The sequence below is a fragment of the Anabrus simplex genome, chromosome 6 (genome assembly GCF_040414725.1).
Source record: "Anabrus simplex isolate iqAnaSimp1 chromosome 6, ASM4041472v1, whole genome shotgun sequence".
NCBI classification, from domain to species: domain Eukaryota; kingdom Metazoa; phylum Arthropoda; class Insecta; order Orthoptera; family Tettigoniidae; genus Anabrus; species Anabrus simplex.
The window spans coordinates 277,853,192-277,871,058 of record NC_090270.1 but is presented as its reverse complement, the minus strand read 5'-3'; the positions used below and the strand labels follow the sequence as shown (position 1 = coordinate 277,871,058).

Below are 17,867 nucleotides of genomic sequence, written 5' to 3'. Positions count from 1 at the left end.
ATCAAACTCACCGCTGCAGAAAGCATAAATTCTCCTATTTTGTCCAGTTCTATTTTACATCCTCTTGTCTTCAATTCTTCTTTCTTCTTTCTTCCCTCCCAACCACCTATGCTCGCCCTGTACTGTTCTACACCAATCATTGCCTATAAGCACCTTGCTGACTTCCAACACTCCGCACTTACACAACCTTCTCCCACTCCAGGGACCCTCCACTCCGTACGTCTGCACTCGCCGGTGGCTCTAGGTGAACTGTGTACTTCGATATTCGAATACAATGTTGAATACCGTAGCGAAGCACGGGTACATTTGCTAGTTATTATATCAGTTTTAATTCATGGCGTAACAGTGTTTGAATATAATTAAAATATCTGATCTAATAATCTGATCTAATAATTAAAATTAGATCAGTATACAGTGTTAATGTGCCACGGACTACTTAAGGAACCGACAAAAACAACCAAAATATGATCAGTGTTTGACATAATTTTGTTTAGCATTAAGGAACTAGGACAATGAACTTCAGAGAATTGTATGTAATCAGTTTTTTGTGTGCATTATACATGTTTATTGTAGAAGGTTAATACAGTAATAAAAAGGTGTTAAATAAAAAAAAAGAGGGAGTGTTCCATCACATCTCGGTTTATTTATGGGAGGGTGTGCAGCGGTCTTGTCCTGTGGAGCCCAAGCCACCTCTCACTGCCACCATAATCAGGGTGAAAATTGTCACTAATTCAATTGCCCATCTGTTCATTTGTCAATCGGAGAACATACTCTCTTTCATTCATACCACCACAACTGAGGACCTACATTCAGACTGTTCAAAATGCCAGTTTATTCTACCACTCCTTCATAATTTGAACATATGAGCTGAAGGGTACAATCTCAAGAACTTCATTCTTATGAAGTGGAGTATTTGTTCAGAAAAATCGAGTATAATTATAATTAACTAGCAGAAGTACCCGTTCATCGTACGGGTTATCAGAAATTGGCTTTAGTTACTCATACTATCGGTGTGACTGACTTCATTAGATATTTATATCACTGGCATATTTACGTAAGTTCGTAGGAATTAATTGTCATGTTTGGAATTATAATGTATCTTCTTCTTCTTTTCTTCATGGGGCCTCTAAATATTAGTTCCTAATTAGCGTCGACCTCTAAGATCTTCTGCTACCATGTTTTTCCTTCATTCCCACCTAGATATACCTGCTCCCTTCACAAAACTGCACGTTTAGTGTAAGTATACTTCCGCTAGATAGCACCACAAATATAAATATTATTGAATGTATTTGTTTGATCCGACATTTCGTAACTATTAAAATGATCAAGGAAATACGCGATGCATAAAAGAAACTACTATAATTTTCGAGAATTATAATTCTCATGTCGAACATCATATAATGTATCTGAGTATAAATGTTGAGAAATTTTTTCAAGTCATGGGCGCACCATCTTGACAAATGGGTACAGTGTTTTCATGGTTACGATGATCGTAAAAGTGGACCAAAATATCGGCACTAATAATATCAATGATCCTACTGCTCCTTTATTTGATAGAAAATAGTTTAAACTATAGGTAACAGACTCCGCAAAATGCTGAACCCTAAGCCAGTACGTAAAAATGGAGGCCCGTCGGCAACCGCTGGTCGCTGTACTAAGGAGATCTCCGGGGCTATTCTTTTTATACTTCACTCCATTTCCATCCACGCGCAAAGGAGTGCTATGAGCGTCTTACACAACAGTTTATTTTTTCCAGATAGTAAGTCATACGAGTATCAATTTTGGTTGGCAGCTATGCCCAAACGTACATGCATAATCTAGTTGCTGTAGAATCCTGGAGCTGACGTTGCCATGGTTACGGAAGTTCCTTTCTTTATCCGATTACCGGGCGAGTTGGCCGTGCGCGTAGAGGCGCGCGGCTATGAGCTTGCATCCGGGAGATAGTAGGTTCGAATCCCACTATCGGCAGCCCTGAAGATGGTTTTCCGTGGTTTCCCATTTTCACACCAGGCAAATGCTGGGGCTGTACCTTAATTAAGACCACGGCCGCTTCCTTCCAACTCCTAGGCCTTTCCTATCCCATCGTCGCCATAAGACCTATCTGTGTCGGTGCGACGTAAAGCCCCTAGCAAAAAAAAAAAAAAACTTTATCCGATTCCTAGAGCAGGGAGAGTGTGGTTCCAATATCTCCATAACGGTTGGTTTTAGGGCATTAATACATGGTCTTCAGGCCCGAAGGTTTTACCGAGTTTTGTTCTTTGCGTCAAGGGGCTTAAAATGAGCTTTGTCTCGTCCTTGTACGACAAATTCGATTTCGCTTATATTAGCCTATATTATTTTAATATTTTGATATCTCCCGTCGTCGCCCCCCCTCCCTCGAATTGTTTTGAAAATAAAATACAGCCCATGTTACTCACTGGCAATGTAGCTCTTATAGGTGAAGTAATTTTTAAAATCGATTCAGTAATTTTTCAGTCTATCCGTTACAAACAAATATGCAAATTATTCTTCTTTATAATATTAGTATAGAAGTATAGATTAAATCTCTAGACATACGGTTGCCGTCAGGAAGGGCATCCAGCCGTAAAACAGGGTCAAATCCTCATGTGCGACGCAGTTCGTAGCCGCAACCTCAGAGGTGTGGGTAAAGCGATAGAAGAAGAAGATACTCATTTTTAAAAATTCACACGCTTTTTTATTCTTTTCACCCCCTTAAGTGCATTTTCCAAAAAGAGTGTGTTCATTTTTAAAGAGATTCCAAGTACCAATTTTAAAATCTGTAACATCTTCATTTGTTGAGATATATGTATCCTCATATAAATAATTCAACTCCTTCCTCACTTCTTTTCACATCCCACCCCCTTAAGTGGATTTTCTGAAAAATAATATTTGTGTTCTTTTATTTTTAAAGTGGATTCCAAATATCAATTTTTATGTCTGTAACATGTTAAGTTTTCGTGATTTATTGTAGATAATTTCGCTGCTGTAGAATCCTGAAGTTGACGTTGCCATGGTTACGGCAGTTCATTACTTTTTCCGATTCCTAGAGGAGGGGAAGTGTGGTGCCAATATCTCCGTAACGGTTGGTTTTAGGGCCTTAAAACATGGTTTTCGAGCCCGTAGGGCTTACCGAGTTTTATTCTTTGCGTCAAGAGGATTAAATTGAGCTTTGTCTCGTCCTTATACGAAAATTTCGATATTTTGCCTATATTAGCCTATTATTTTTATATCTCCCCCCGTGCCCTCCACCTCGAATTGTTTTGAAAATAAAATACAGCCCATGTTACTCATTCGCAATGTAGCTTTCTACAGGTGAAGTAATTTTTAAAATCGGTTCGGTAGTTTTTGAGCATATTCGTTACAAACAAACAAATTTTTCCTCTTTATAATATTAGTATAGATTATTCTTTATTTTGAAAATCTTCCCCCACTTAGAGGCTGCCTAAGACAAATAATACACTAAAACACATTCATTTAAAAAGGACCAAAAGAAAATCATGATCTCAGTGTGGCGAATACAAGTGGTGTCTGAGTATCAGAAGAGAGAACGCTTCCAGTCCCCAGTCGATGAACTGCTTATTACTGATATTGAAGGTTTTCACCAGCTCTGTTATCTTCTTAGAGACTGTTCCTCTTGCACCGATTATGAGACCCTCACTTATACGCCGTCCAGCTCTATTTATTCATAAAATAAGGCACTATTATGTATCTTTACTCAAACACCACATTTTTCGGAATGCAGGGACCATGGAATTGCTCTTAATGTTATAATTTATATTTCTTTTTTATTACATACTGTACCATTACGTTACATTAGCGGCCGTCAATGGAATGAATACAGTGGACAAAGATGGCGGACAATAACTTCAGGTGCAAGTACACAGAGTAGTGATCGAATAAATCGATATCGCCCGGCCGCAAGGGAAAAGAATTTCAAGAGTTAAATAATGACGGACGGAAAAATTTGAAAGAGAACGATTCTTGACTACTTTGTGACTGATGAAAGATACAAGTTTAAGGGAAGCTGCACGGCTTATAATAAGATTATTAAAAGATCAACTCAACGTCACATACGGAAATATTGATATATTAACGGAACAGAAGACTCTATCTGCAAGAATACAACACGGAAAAGGAGTATATTTGAAAGAAATATTCGTCACTGTGAGATCTGAAGTCAGAATCGGGGAAAGAAAGCTTCAGCTGAATTACACGTTGCCGAAAGTAGTACCATAACGGCAAAATTTATTGTTTCCAGGAGGGAGGCAATAGCTGTTTAAGCAAAAGAAAGAACAAGGAATAGGCCAAATTAGAGAACATTATAAATTTAAAGAAAAGAATATTTTCGTCTAACATGAGTTTCCAACAACAAGTATTGGGAATTGAATTGCCTATTTTTCACCAGTATACTATGTACTCTACCATGTTTTTGTTCTTTTATGATTGCATGATGACTGGTGACATGGACTCAGCTTAAACAGAGGAAATGTTTTGCTCAAGACTGATTAGCTCAAGCCAAGACCCAAGATGAAGCCGCAGATGACGTAGTCTTCGGATCGCAGCGATTGCCTGTTCCATGATGCCGTAGTCCAGCTGAGAGCCAGCAGAAATCCAGTTACGAGATAAGTATTACGAGTTGCATCGTAATGAATTTCAAATCAATTAGTGAAAAGTATTTATAGGTGTACAGGAGTGATAGATATAAGAGATCAAGTGCCAATGAGAAGATATATGAATATAAATGCGATTCATTAGCCGATGAAAAGTGCTATTTTGTGCTATATAACTGCAGTGCTAATGTGATAATGTTAAGGTTATTGGAAACTAGATCTGACTGTGTATTTATGCATGTTTTGTGCCAATTAATACGTATAGACCGTGAAGCGTTTAACCAGTTGTGGATGTATAAATATAAGCGAGATATAAGACGTAACCTAGAAATTCGGGTCAATATGTATACCAACCATGGCCAGTATGATAATAATATGGTAAAGAAGTGTTTGATATCACGAAGTTGCAGTGTATAAAGAATAGTCAGGTTATTGAATACTGCGTCCGTAACACAGGGGTTATTTTAGTGGAATTGAGTGATGATATATTTTAAATATAGAGATATATATATTTACAGAGGAAATGAAATGTTAATGTGGCATGTTATATGTAGAATGAGGAAAGATGCTTCTGTTCGTTATTGAAGAATGGGATAGATAATTAGAATGCGGATTCCTGTGTTACGTAATATATTTAGATTTGGGTTAGCACTGCAAGTAATGAATATAGGCCATGTTGAGTTGAATGCATGTTTCGATCCATGCTGTTTTTGTTTCATTGTAACTTTCGGAAGAGGATATGGTGAGGTTACGTGCTTGTTACGTATTACGATATATATATCTTTAGGAGTAGAATGAAATCTCGCACATTTACGTATTTGAAGGTCAGCATGTTAGCGCTTACACGAAGTACGGTCTGCTTTATCGAAACTATGGCACAGCGAAGAAATATTTGGGAGTATGTAAATATTTTAGCACATGACTTGCACTGTATGGCACGATTTTCGCAGATTAGAATGACGTACCGTCAAATCTATGGCACTCCGTACTAGATTTAGTTGGTTTATGTTGTACAGATGGTGATGTACTGAATTAATCTATTCATTTGGGTAATGATAGGAATTTTTGGTAACTATATGGGTGTTTTGAACCCATAATTAAAAATGCTAATGCTTATCTCGTAACGTGGAAAGTCACTAACAAGAAGCCAAACGTATATTTAAATTGTTGGTCAAATAGACCGTAAACCAAATAAAACTTAACTTATGCCCCAAAGAAAATTCCAAACAACATTAAATGAAAGATATTCCACTCCTCCTTGATTTAATAAAGGTCTGATCCTTATTTGTCCCCTCATACGAATTTAATCATGGAAGATATGGTATAATTTGGTTATTATCAATTATGTAAGCAAATGTATTGAAGATTTGAACGTTTTTCAAATATGTTTATTCCGGAATCCAAGCACTTTGGGGATGATACTTAAAATATTACGATTTTCCTTTCCTTATTGCCAATGAATATATATGATTCATTGTAATTATACATTAGCATGCTAATAAATTGTATATAGATTTGATTTTGCATTTATAATTCTTAAGTAGGTAATAGTAGGATAGCATACGGAATTATTGAGCTAGCTTACGCTTAATATTAGGTGAGGATCTGATAACTTCTTTTAATATAAGGATATATTATAAATATTTCAACGGATGGCGACTCTTCAACGGAATCCGCGATTTATTTAATGCATTTAGGAACAACGAAGTGTGTTTTACCCTGAGAAATGATTATATGCCATATGTTAGAACTTATGCTCGTGAATACAATTCCAGTTTGGAATCTTTGTGTGACTTGCGACCCGATACTTAGAATTAAGAGACCAGAGTAATATTTACATATGTGTATGCACAGGTAATATTTCAAAAACGTAAGACAGATATGCTGGTAAAGGTCGCAACTCAAAAGTAAGGCATATATAAAATTGGTCGCCCAATGTGGCGCAACAACATAAGATAGAGGCATCGGGAAAAGTTACACTGATCATATGGTATAATACGTTTTCTTGTTGTTATTATTATTCCACATATTCTCTAAAATGTAAATAAATATTTATTATAGTAAATTATGTCTATCTCAATGTATCCGTTTATTTCTATTTCATTGTATATTATTATTGCTATGACAACTTGTCTTCTTTTAAATGCAACCTAAATATACAAGTATTTCATCCAAAATAGTTGGTTTTTACCTGCACCAATCAGACAAGAGAACATATGTTATTAAAATAGGTCATGTTCTTACATGTATGTATAAATAAAGAACTGAAGATTCGTATACATGAGAGTGGGTTGGCCTCTGGTTCAAGTCTGAGTTGTGTCTAATTTGGGACAGTAAGTTCAATTACTTACTTACCATGTAGGCCTACCTGTCCTTCCTTTTAATTGAATGTTTCTTTCAGCTTTCGTTTTTCTTTCCTTCTTTCTTCCTTTCTTCAATAAGTATTAAGTAACGGGGTTTTATTAAATATATTTTCAGCTTGCAGGCTGGTTGTATCTCGAGCTTACCACATAAGGGAAACTCACGAAATGTATTTTTTTTCTTTAAGTCGCAAGTGCTCACATACGCCAGCCTGTAAATTTACCGGCACGTAAAGATCATCTGCCGGACGAAATTTCGGCACCTTGGCATCTATGAAAACCGTAGAAGTAGTTAGTGGGATGTTAAACCAACAGCATTATTCTTCTTAATTCCTCAGTGGGCTTGAAAGTTGACCTAATGTATGTTCACGTAGCTTGGGTAATTAGTGCTCCTCTACGTTTCCTGTGTAAGATTGAAGATATAACCAACCTGCAAGATTAAAATACGCTTAAGAATCTATCTCCTTTACTGTTTATTGAAAATATAAGAAAAACAATTAATGCAAAAGAAAGGAAAGTCGTAAAGTAAGATCTGGAACTTTTGAAAATCACGCTACAAAGATTTATTAAATATATCCTTACTCGTACTATGAAATAAATGAATCTTCTCTGCTTTTATCCTCTTTAAATTTCTTTCCCGCATTCCTTTTATGATATTACATAGGTTTGCTGTTCTCCATTATCTGTTTGACAACTTATCACTAATGTCAATTTCAGGTTCGTTTTCAATTTTACCTATATATTTCTCTCTGCTGTCTTGTTTCCTTACAGACTTTTAGTAGCTGAACCACTTCCATATCAATCAATCAATACTGATCTGCATTTATGGCAGTCGCCCAGGTGGCAGGGTGGCAGATTCCCTATCTGTTGTTTTCCTAGAATTTTTCTAAATGATTTCAAAGAAATTGAAAATTTATTGAACATCTCCCTTGGTAAGTTATTCCAATCCCTAACTCCCCTTCCTACAAATAAATATTTGCCCCAGTTTGTCCTCTTGAATTCCAACTTTATCTCCATATTGTGATCTTTCCTACTTTTATAAACGCCACTCAAACTTATTCGTCTACTAATGTCATTCCACGCCATCTCTCCGCTGACAGCTCGGTACATACCATTTAGTCGAGCAGCTCTCCTTCTTTCTCTCAATTCTACCCAGCCCAAACTTTGCAACATTTTTGTAACGCTACTCTTTTGTCGGAAATCACCCAGAACAAATCGAGCTGCTTTTCTTTGGATTTTTTCCAGTTCTTGAATCAGGTAATCCTGGTGAGGGTCCCATACACTGGAACCATACTCTAGTTGGGGTCTTACCAGAAACTTATATGCCCTCTCCTTTACATCCTTACTACAACCCATAAACACCCTCACAACCATGTGCAGAGATCTGTACCCTTTATTTACAATCCCATTTATGTGATTACCCCAATGAAGATCTTTCCTTATATTAACACCTAGATACTTACAATGATCCCCAAAAGGTACTTTCACCCCATCAACGCAGTAATTAAAACTGAGAGGACTTTTCCTATTTGTGAAACTCACAACCTGACTTTCAACCCCGTTTATCAACACACCATTGCCTGCTGTCCATCTCACAACATTTTCGAGGTCACGTTGCAGTTGCTCACAATCTTGTAACTTATTTATTACTCTATAGAGAATAACATTATCCGCAAAAAGCCTTACCTCTGATTCCACTCCTTTACTCATATCATTTATATATATAAGAAAACATAAAGGTCCGATAATACTGCTCTGAGGAATTCCCCTCTTAATTATTACAGGGTCAGATAAAGCTTCACCTACTCTAATTCTCTGAGATCTATTTTCTAGATATATAGCAACCCATTCAGACACTCTTTTGTCTAGTCCAATCGCACTCATTTTTGCCAGTAATCTCCCATGATCCACCCTTAAAAATGCTTTAGACAAGTCAATCACGATACAGTCCATTTGACCGCCTGAATCCAAGATATCTGCTATATCTTGCTGGAATACTACAAGTTGAGCTTCAGTGGAATAACCTTTCCTAAAACCGAACTGCCTTCTGTCGAACCAGTTATTAATTTCTTCATATCTTCTTTGCATAAAGTGAGTAGAGTTTCCTCACATTTTTGTCTTATAGCTTTATTCTTACATACTTCCGTTAGCCACCAAATTAACGCACTCATTTCCCTTTTCGTTAACATTTCAGTCCTTACTGCCACATTTTTACCTATTTTAAAACTTCAACATATGTTCTCTTGCTGTAATATTCTGTCGTTATTGTTTGTCCTTCAGTGTCTTTCACTCTTTGGACCACATTCTTACACAATGCCATATCATCCCTTGATAAATTCATTTCCCAACGGTATTTTATTCCTATATCATCCAGTAGTTTCTTCAGCCCCCCTCTACCCAGTAACCGTCATTTGGAAGTTTAATTTCGTGCTGGTATGCTATCTTCAGAAAGTCGCCTTCTACCCCTTCCATAGCGTCAATCAATACTTTGTTATTCGTTTAACAATATCCGTCCGTATACCCATCCCTCCACTCATCATTCTCACTCCACTGTTTGCAATACGGCTTGGCAATCCTATTATTATTGTGGCAAATTTACTTAGAACTATATCTAATATTATATTTCCATTCTCTACCTCCATACAATAACTTCGTTTTAACTAATGAATTACATACACTTGTCTGAGCTTTATATGTGATGTTCGACATCTTTCTTACCAATAATTTATACTAGCCAAAGCACTTATTCCATTCATTTTTCGTCTTTTGATATCTGTCCTGTCCTTCTGCCATACCTGATTATAATCTTCCCGAGGTATTCATCGTTTTAACAACTTATAATTTTGTCTTATCCATATCCCACTATTCACTTTTTGAGAGTTTTCACTTTCTTTTACACACCATAACTCTTTTTTTTCTGTAGATTAATTTTCAGATTTCACTCTTACAATAATTTACCACCCCATTAATACTATTTTGTATGTTGATAAGTAGTGTCAATGTGAGTAGAAGGGTATAGTTTGCGAAGATCAGACCCGGAATATGTTGGTTGTCGAGACATGGAGAGACTCATTTCTCACGGCTTTCCGATTACAAGATTTCATTAGTAAATAATACCAATAATATTGGTAATAATTTTTAACCCGCTTTGAGACTCAGTTTTGAAAATCTCTCTCCCACTATTACCCAATCTTTCACTTTGATAGAACATCTAAATTCCTCAGATGTATTTTAAATTGCTCTTATCATCTTCTTTGGTACGGTACTCCTTGATACTCACTGAATCATTTTTTTGCTAGTGGTTTTACTCGCACCGACACAGATAGGTCTTATGGCGACGATGGGATAGGAAAGGCCTAGGAGTTGGAAGGAAGTGGCCGTGGCTTCAATTAAGGTACAGCCCCAGCATTAGCCTTCAGAGCTGCCGACAGTGGGGTTCGAACCCACTATCTCCTCCTAACCGCACGGCCAACTCGCTCGGTACTCAACGAATCAAAAGCGTTCTCTAAATCGATGGCCGGGATGTATAGTTTGCCTCTTTTATTCTTCCCTGTTCCCTACACACTCTCAGTGTTTTGTTTTATTCGATGTTTTGCTATGAATGTATCAGCTGTTATTTTTTTAATCCTGTGGGTTAAGTCGTAATAATAATAATAATAATAATAATAATAATAATAATAATAATAATAATAATAATAATAATAATAGTAATTATAATAATAATTTTACCGCGAGGTACACCTCAACTCTGCACATTCAAAAGAAGCGCCGTAATGAACTCTATATACCCAACAAAATGTGAAACTGCTATTACAAGAAGTGGGGACTTTAATCAGAAGATGTCACTACTGAAGTATTGAGTAATTGTGTTAATGTGAAGTTGCCTAAACTGACTGGATTTATATGCTTTGTGTTCGTTTACTTCAAGAAGTTTGGACATTTCTCCATAGATGTCACTACCAAAAACTATGGTCATGCACTCTGGTGCAAGGTAACAGAAGTTTGTATGGAAAGAAATTTTGTGTTTGTAGGTTTTCTCAAGTAAATCAACTTTCATTTTTTAAAATATATATTTCAAGGTTTGCAACACCTCTCTTATTCCGCAGTTTTTGAATGTGGCCAATCACTAATTTTCTGCACTTAATTTTCAGGCTATCACAGGCTTCTTCTTAGTTTTTGGGGTGTAACTTTTGAATTAACCAATAAAATTGAGAGGATATGTCCGGATTAGTCCAGAATGCTCTCGAACCTTTCCTTCGTGTATATAAACTTCGGCTGTTCTGGCTACTTTGTCATTTGATCGCCGAATTTCTAAGAGTGTGTGTTAAGACAGGAGGCGGGGCGTCTCATTCTTCGCCAGGCAGTTCATCAGCCCAGGGAATGGCCATCAGTTTTATCTCTCTGTAGCCACCTCCACCGACTTACACGAGGGGAAGGTCCAAATTTCGAACTATGTAACTAACCTTTTCTAAAATTTAAATTTTTGTTCAGCTAATGTAAAACTTCATAAAGTCTTTAACTGTAAATTGGGGATAGAGAGTGCGTTACCCTCTCGAGTGTCCCTTCAACTTGGTTTTGAGGTGACTACGATTTAGTACCGTTTTTCTTTTCTGCAATGTATTAACTAACTTTCATTCGAGTCACCTCAGTAGGTTGGGATTAGCCCCTGTATCATCGGGACGAGAGCCCTGTTAGGGTTTTAATACTTCATTATCTAGGAGTGCAAGTGTACGCCTCCATTCAGTTTGTGTTCGGGTCATTTACTTAACCTGTTCTTTTTCCACAAAGGCCCAGTAGGTTGGGTAATTGATACCCCTGTGTAAAACAAATTTTGTAAATTGTGCCTTGAGAGGCCAAGAGATCATAAAGTTTTGTGTAATGTTGCCTTAGCGGGCTGTTAAAATTGGATGAATGTTGGAGAGCAAGTAAGCTTTTTTCTAGTTTTCTGTAATATTGAGGAGTGCCTCTGGAAGGCTGTAAATTTGTTGGAGCAAAGTGCTCTTGAATTAGGGGATTTCTGCCCTGCCTAAATAATACCACTTTGAAATTGTAAAATAGGGGCTTGATGCCCAGAATTGTTAAAGTTCTGAATCTTGAATTTTCCATTTTTTGAAATTGTAATTGTACCTGTAACCTCATGATTTCACTGAGTGAAAAAATGGTGATGTTTGAAATTCTGAAAGAAATATAACTTTTAGTTAAAGTTTTAACTCAATTTCTGATATCGTAGTTAGACCCTTCCAACACCCGCACCTTCTTTCACCTCTTTCTGCTCCACGGATATCTCCGGAACAGCAATAATAATAATAATAATAATAATAATAATAATAATAATAATAATAATAATAATAATAATAATAATAATAATAATAATAATTTTATATCACAATAACTATTTTATGGTTTTCAAAGTCGCCGAGGCGCCTTAATATTGTCCCGCAGGAGTTCTTTCACGTGCAAGTGAATCTACTGATGCGGGGCTGACGTACCACCACACTGAACCTGTCAACTTGTCAACCTGTCAACTTGGGCTCAGAAAGCCAGCGCCTTAACCGTCTGAGCCACTCAGTTACAGTACAAGAGATATGGATATCAAGTAACTAGGACATTTTACCCACTGTTAGTAAAAACTAATTCATCCTATCCTCACAGCAGGTTGAGTGATAAGGCCAAAACCAGCAAGAAATAAAAATTATGTGCATTGAGCGGAGTTTGTTTCATACGAATATTAATTTTTATGAAAAAATATCTTTGATCCCTAAATATATGGAACATATTTAAAACAAAATACTAAATTAAGTCAATATATGTGAGTTTTTCTTAAATTTACGCCCTATACCCCGAAATATGGAAAATAAAATTTGTTTTTAACCTCACCAGATATCCTAATTTGTAAACATTTGACAAATTCTTAACTGTAGCTAATGAGAAAATAAATACATATTTAGGAAAAAAAAACCCGGCTCTGCACGTAACGTTTCATGACACGCCAACAGGTTGTGTTACCTCAACATGAATAAAACTTGTGTATAAATGGATGGTTGCTGAGAACTCCAACGTTAACACACCGTATTTGTGTAACAAGAGTTACAACTTTATGATTCATTGTCTACTGATAAAGTAACGTACACGAGGAATGGTTTTTTTTAAATATAACTATTTTGTTTAGTAATCATATGTTGATAGACTGCAGTATAAAAGTTAAAGAAAATGTGAAGTATTACAAAAATGTGTTTTCACTTTTTATTTTAAAATAGAAGAGGCACATCTCTTTAGAGTATGCATGGTAACTAACTCTCTTGGGGTTAAATACCTGCGTAGTGAATATAAAACAAAGAGATATATGTAAATTTCTCTGCTTCACGGAAAAACATAGAACCGTGGATATATGTTCGGGCTTAAAATATGAGACATCAAGTAGATGAGACATCAAGTACAGATTCTTTGGTTGTTATCCCTCTTAGTAGCCTCTTACGACATGCAGTGGGTACAGATAGTGAATGCATCATTTCACTCCAACTACAGGGGATATAAAGAATTGTGATAAATTGAAATAAATACTTTTCCTTCCGCAGTGTTAAGTATTTAATTAATGTCATCCGGTTAAAATTGTTCGCCGTTGCTTTGTTTACCGTCTTTAATGCGCCCAAAATCAAATCTTGAAAAAACATTTCTTTCCGTCCACCAAAATGGCGTCGTTCTTCCATCCATCCATATGACGTTCACTGGTTGCCTGGTTATGATGTCGGTTTTTTTGTCGACAAAAACTGTCGACGCTAAATTGCTTACGCTAATTCCAGATAAACCTAAAATCATATCCATGTTAATAAATAAATTTAAAGATATTATCGTTATTCTGGTTTAGGCGTATTTTAAGTAGCATTTATTAACAATGATCTCTGCGAAGAAGGTGACGAGTGATAAGGCCAGCCCCAGTATAAGTATAATGAAGCTGCCTTGCACGTGACCCATGTTGAGCTTTGTAGGTTCGTGGTTTGAAGGCGCAGCATTGCTAGTGAGGACGGCCACCTGGACTCGTTGCGGCAGGAAGCGTCGAGAAACTTGGCCCTCCCACACAAGCATGAGGCCTGCATCGAGAAGGCGGTGTATAACAGCATTGAGCGGCTCTATAAGGGGACTCCCCTTGCGGGCCACAGTCGTGCTACGTTCCCAGTATATGTCTTGTTTCATGAGACGCAGCGTGGACATGGATTCCTCGTCGATGTAGTCTCCAACCGCGAAGTGACCTGCGAGCAGGAAACATAAATTGATTTTGAATAAATAGAATCAATGGTGGGGAGGGGTGATAGCTCTCCGAGAATAATGAATATATTGCAGTATTTAAAAACTCCATGATAAACAAACAAATAAACAAACTGACAATAAACAATTAACTAAATAAACATTCAGGGACATAATTGTAGAACCAACAGGTCTTTTGAATCTATTTTTTACGAAGCCTCGAAAGGTGGAATTTATATTGTAAACTGAACATAAGATTCGCTGTAAAGCTGTTGATCTTGATCGCATTTTTTTCTTGTTCTGTATTTTGATGTAAGATTTTGTAGTGTATTGCAAATTGAATATCAACAAACTTCACTTATCAGTGTCCTTATAATTACAAGCCATGCACACGCGCACTTCACATGCACCTTCGTTTGCGTTCTTTCATTATTTTGTAACTATGACCCCCCGCCCCTCCAACGGCCGATCCTGTCTACGCAACTGTCTGCTATCGAAAGTGGATTTTCTCTATGTCTACTGACAAAACTAATGTATAACCCGTAAAGACTAGCGCGAAAATACGTAACGCGGGGATAGGCGCCGGATCTTTTGTACCAATCTTTTAATTTTGTTTTATCCTAAATTTTGAAATATTTTATTTTTAAAAATTTTGCGTTTTTTAGTAATCCCTCCATACTCCCTGCCATGTAAGCTTATACACTAAGGTTACACTCTTACTCTTTCTCTCCTGTAAGGTAGTTATTGATAGTTATTTTCTAACTGTTGGATTCGATCCAGTGTCACTAACCATACAGTTTATTGATCCGACTTACCGATACGACGTCTTACACGCTGGCAGGGTTCAGTCTTGGTTTTAATGTTGAAAGCAATTCTTAGCAGACAAATGTGGGGTTCCTGTACTACGAAAAACGTAAAATTAAGCAAATTCCTCAATTGTGCCGAAAGTTGAAAGGCTAATGGCCCCGGAAAGGTTTCAAATTGTGACTATTGGATACTCTATCAAGGTTTTAAAAAAATCGAAAATCACTTCCGGCCAAAATTCAATTCCGGAAAACAGCCAAAAATATCTTGTTTCTTTACCCGTTTTCTTTTTGATTAAAATCCTAGCCAGATTAACTTATTTACACAATTCTTTCTGTAATGTGTTCCTTGGGGCGTTTTTTGAGTTTTTGAGAACTGTTCATACCGAATTTAGTTATAAGGACTTATGTGAAACTCTACACAAGACCAACTACAATATTTTCAGACCTGAATGCACATATCAGTACATCACAAAATGGCCGCCGCATTGGGTCGTGCATATGCGGTATGTGGGGCCATGTTTACATTCAGTTTGGTGTATGCTCAGCACGTGTCTAGTTGGTTGAGGTTATCTTGCTACTGGAATTCGCAAGTTAATTATCCACCGAATATGTTTGTGCGTTAAATAGTGTTTGTGTCCTTTTTACCTGTTATTTTTAAAGTGATGTATTTAGTAGTAGTATTTAGAGGTTATTAGTGCCGTGTGGAATGTCTTGGTGCTTCAGTGAGTTTGGTCTAGTGGAGTGTAATTAGTGTTATCATTTTAGAGGTTATTATTTCCGTATATTATTTGCTGGTGCTTCTGTGAGTTTGGTCTGGTGGAGTTCAGATTGACTAGTACGCGAACTTTTTCTTGAGCCCTAGTTCCCATTATGCACTATGGAGTTCAGGGCTCAAGAAAAGGGTCGCGTACTATACTTGTATATCTCTATTTTAGAGGTTATTAGTACCGTATATTATTTGCTGCTGCTGCTTCGGTGAGTTTGGTTCTTTTATTACTTATCTAGTTATTATTAATGTGTTAATAGCGTATTTAATTTCGGTATTTAGAGGTTATTAGTGGCATATAGTATTTGCTGGTGTTTCACTGGAGTGCATAAATGTGTTAGATAAGTACAATGGGTCGCAAATTTTCTGTGCCTAGTTGTCGATCAAATTATGGATATTTCAATACTGTAATTTTAGGTTCCCTAAAGACAAAGTTTAACGAGAAAAATGGGTTAGGAATATTCATCGTGACCATTCTGAAGTGACTGAAAATACTTCGGTTTGCATTAAACATTCTGACCCTAAGTTTATTATAACCGAAGATGTTATTCCTGTGCTAAACGGTAATCCCATTAGAGTGCCCAGAAAAATCCCTATACTGACTCCTGAAGCATACCGCACTATATTTACTAATCAGTCCTCTAAGCACACTGTTAGTGTTTCAAAAGAAAGGACAAATCCCAAAGACAGGGTTCAAGAGCTTATTAGGAGAGAAGAGGAGAATTTCAATAAGTGGTGAAAAAATAACACAATTTTACCACATTCATCGGTGAAGTTCAGAAAAGATGTGTTAAACCATTCACTGAAATAGTAAAGGAAGATTATGTTGTTTGTAAAGGTGGATCATGAGTCATTTACTAACGTTCCATCCGTTTCAGTGAGTTTTATGGTTTCCAGTTCTTTTACAGTTCAAGGGTTTCACAAAAATGTGTGTTCGCCTACAGAGTATTTTAGGTTTATATTGGAATCTGACGGTTGTGAAGACCTGAAGTGTGACAGATGGACGAAGTTTGACACTTTGGCAAGTCATCTCACAAGTTATTCTGATGATAATATTGGTCTCGCTGATAAACTTTATTTTTTGATGAAGCTTGCGAAAAATGCACTTGAGTTAGACTGTGAGTTTAGTAAAGAGAGGACTAGTAAAATAAAATTTGTCCTGGAACAGTTAGAGCTCTCCATAGTCCAGCAAATAAGATACTCCCCAGAATTTTGGGCTGTAACTTCCTCTTCGTACCCTGGTGCATACTATTTTTTTACGTAAAACAAATGTAATGACATTGCCTCATCAGTCCAGGCATAGATCTTGCACACTTAGCTATTTGAGATAAAAAGCAAAATTTTAGAACAGAATGAAAACGTTGTGCCAGTAATGCTTGAAGAGTTTCATGTCAACTCATAAATCTCATATAAAGCTGGTAAATTAGTAGGAGTGTCTGAAAATAGTTCGTAATATGATGCAGCATCTACCATGCAAGTATTAATGGCTTCACCATTGCATTATGGTAATAAAGACGTAATTAGCCCTATCCGGTGAAGAATATGAACTCTGAGACACTGTATGATCTCACATTTAATGTTTTAGAAGTCATGGTTGAATGAGGTTTTCATGTTGTCTGCTTGATTGCAGATAACCATCGCACCAACAGAAAAATGATTGGGCTTTCATGTGGTAGTAATAACTTGAAACTCTGTATTCAAAATCCAGCAGATCCATGTAAGTCCCTGTTTCTTCTTTTTGACAGTGGTTGCTGAATGGTATGGATGAAGTACCGGGTAAGTTGTACAAGATGAAAATAAATAAGTCCAAAACAAAAGTAATGAAGTACAGTCGAACGAAGGCAGGTGATGCAGGAAATATTAGATTAGCAAATTAAGTCTTAAAAGAAGTAGATGAATATTGTTACTTGGGTAGTATTTTTATTTTTATTTATTTATTTTTTTATTGTTATTTCTCAGATCTACAGTAAGAATACCTATTTGATCCGTTGAAGAGAAAATAACAATGTCCAACCTAAGCCAAAATTCACACTCTATGAACTGTAAAAAAAAAAAAGAAAAAAATACATATCACACTCTATGT

At 36.5% G+C, this 17,867-nt stretch overlaps 1 protein-coding gene across 1 annotated transcript in view; it reads right to left on the bottom strand.

The window, feature by feature from the left end:
• Window positions 1–17,867, bottom strand: part of LOC136875979 (uncharacterized) — a 328,986-nt gene that overhangs the window by 150,978 nt on the left and 160,141 nt on the right. Inside the window, exon 10 of the mRNA XM_068228285.1 lies at window positions 13,934–14,217. Within this exon, the coding sequence (XP_068084386.1) occupies window positions 13,934–14,217 (284 nt within the window). The remainder of the gene's footprint in view (window positions 1–13,933; window positions 14,218–17,867) is intronic.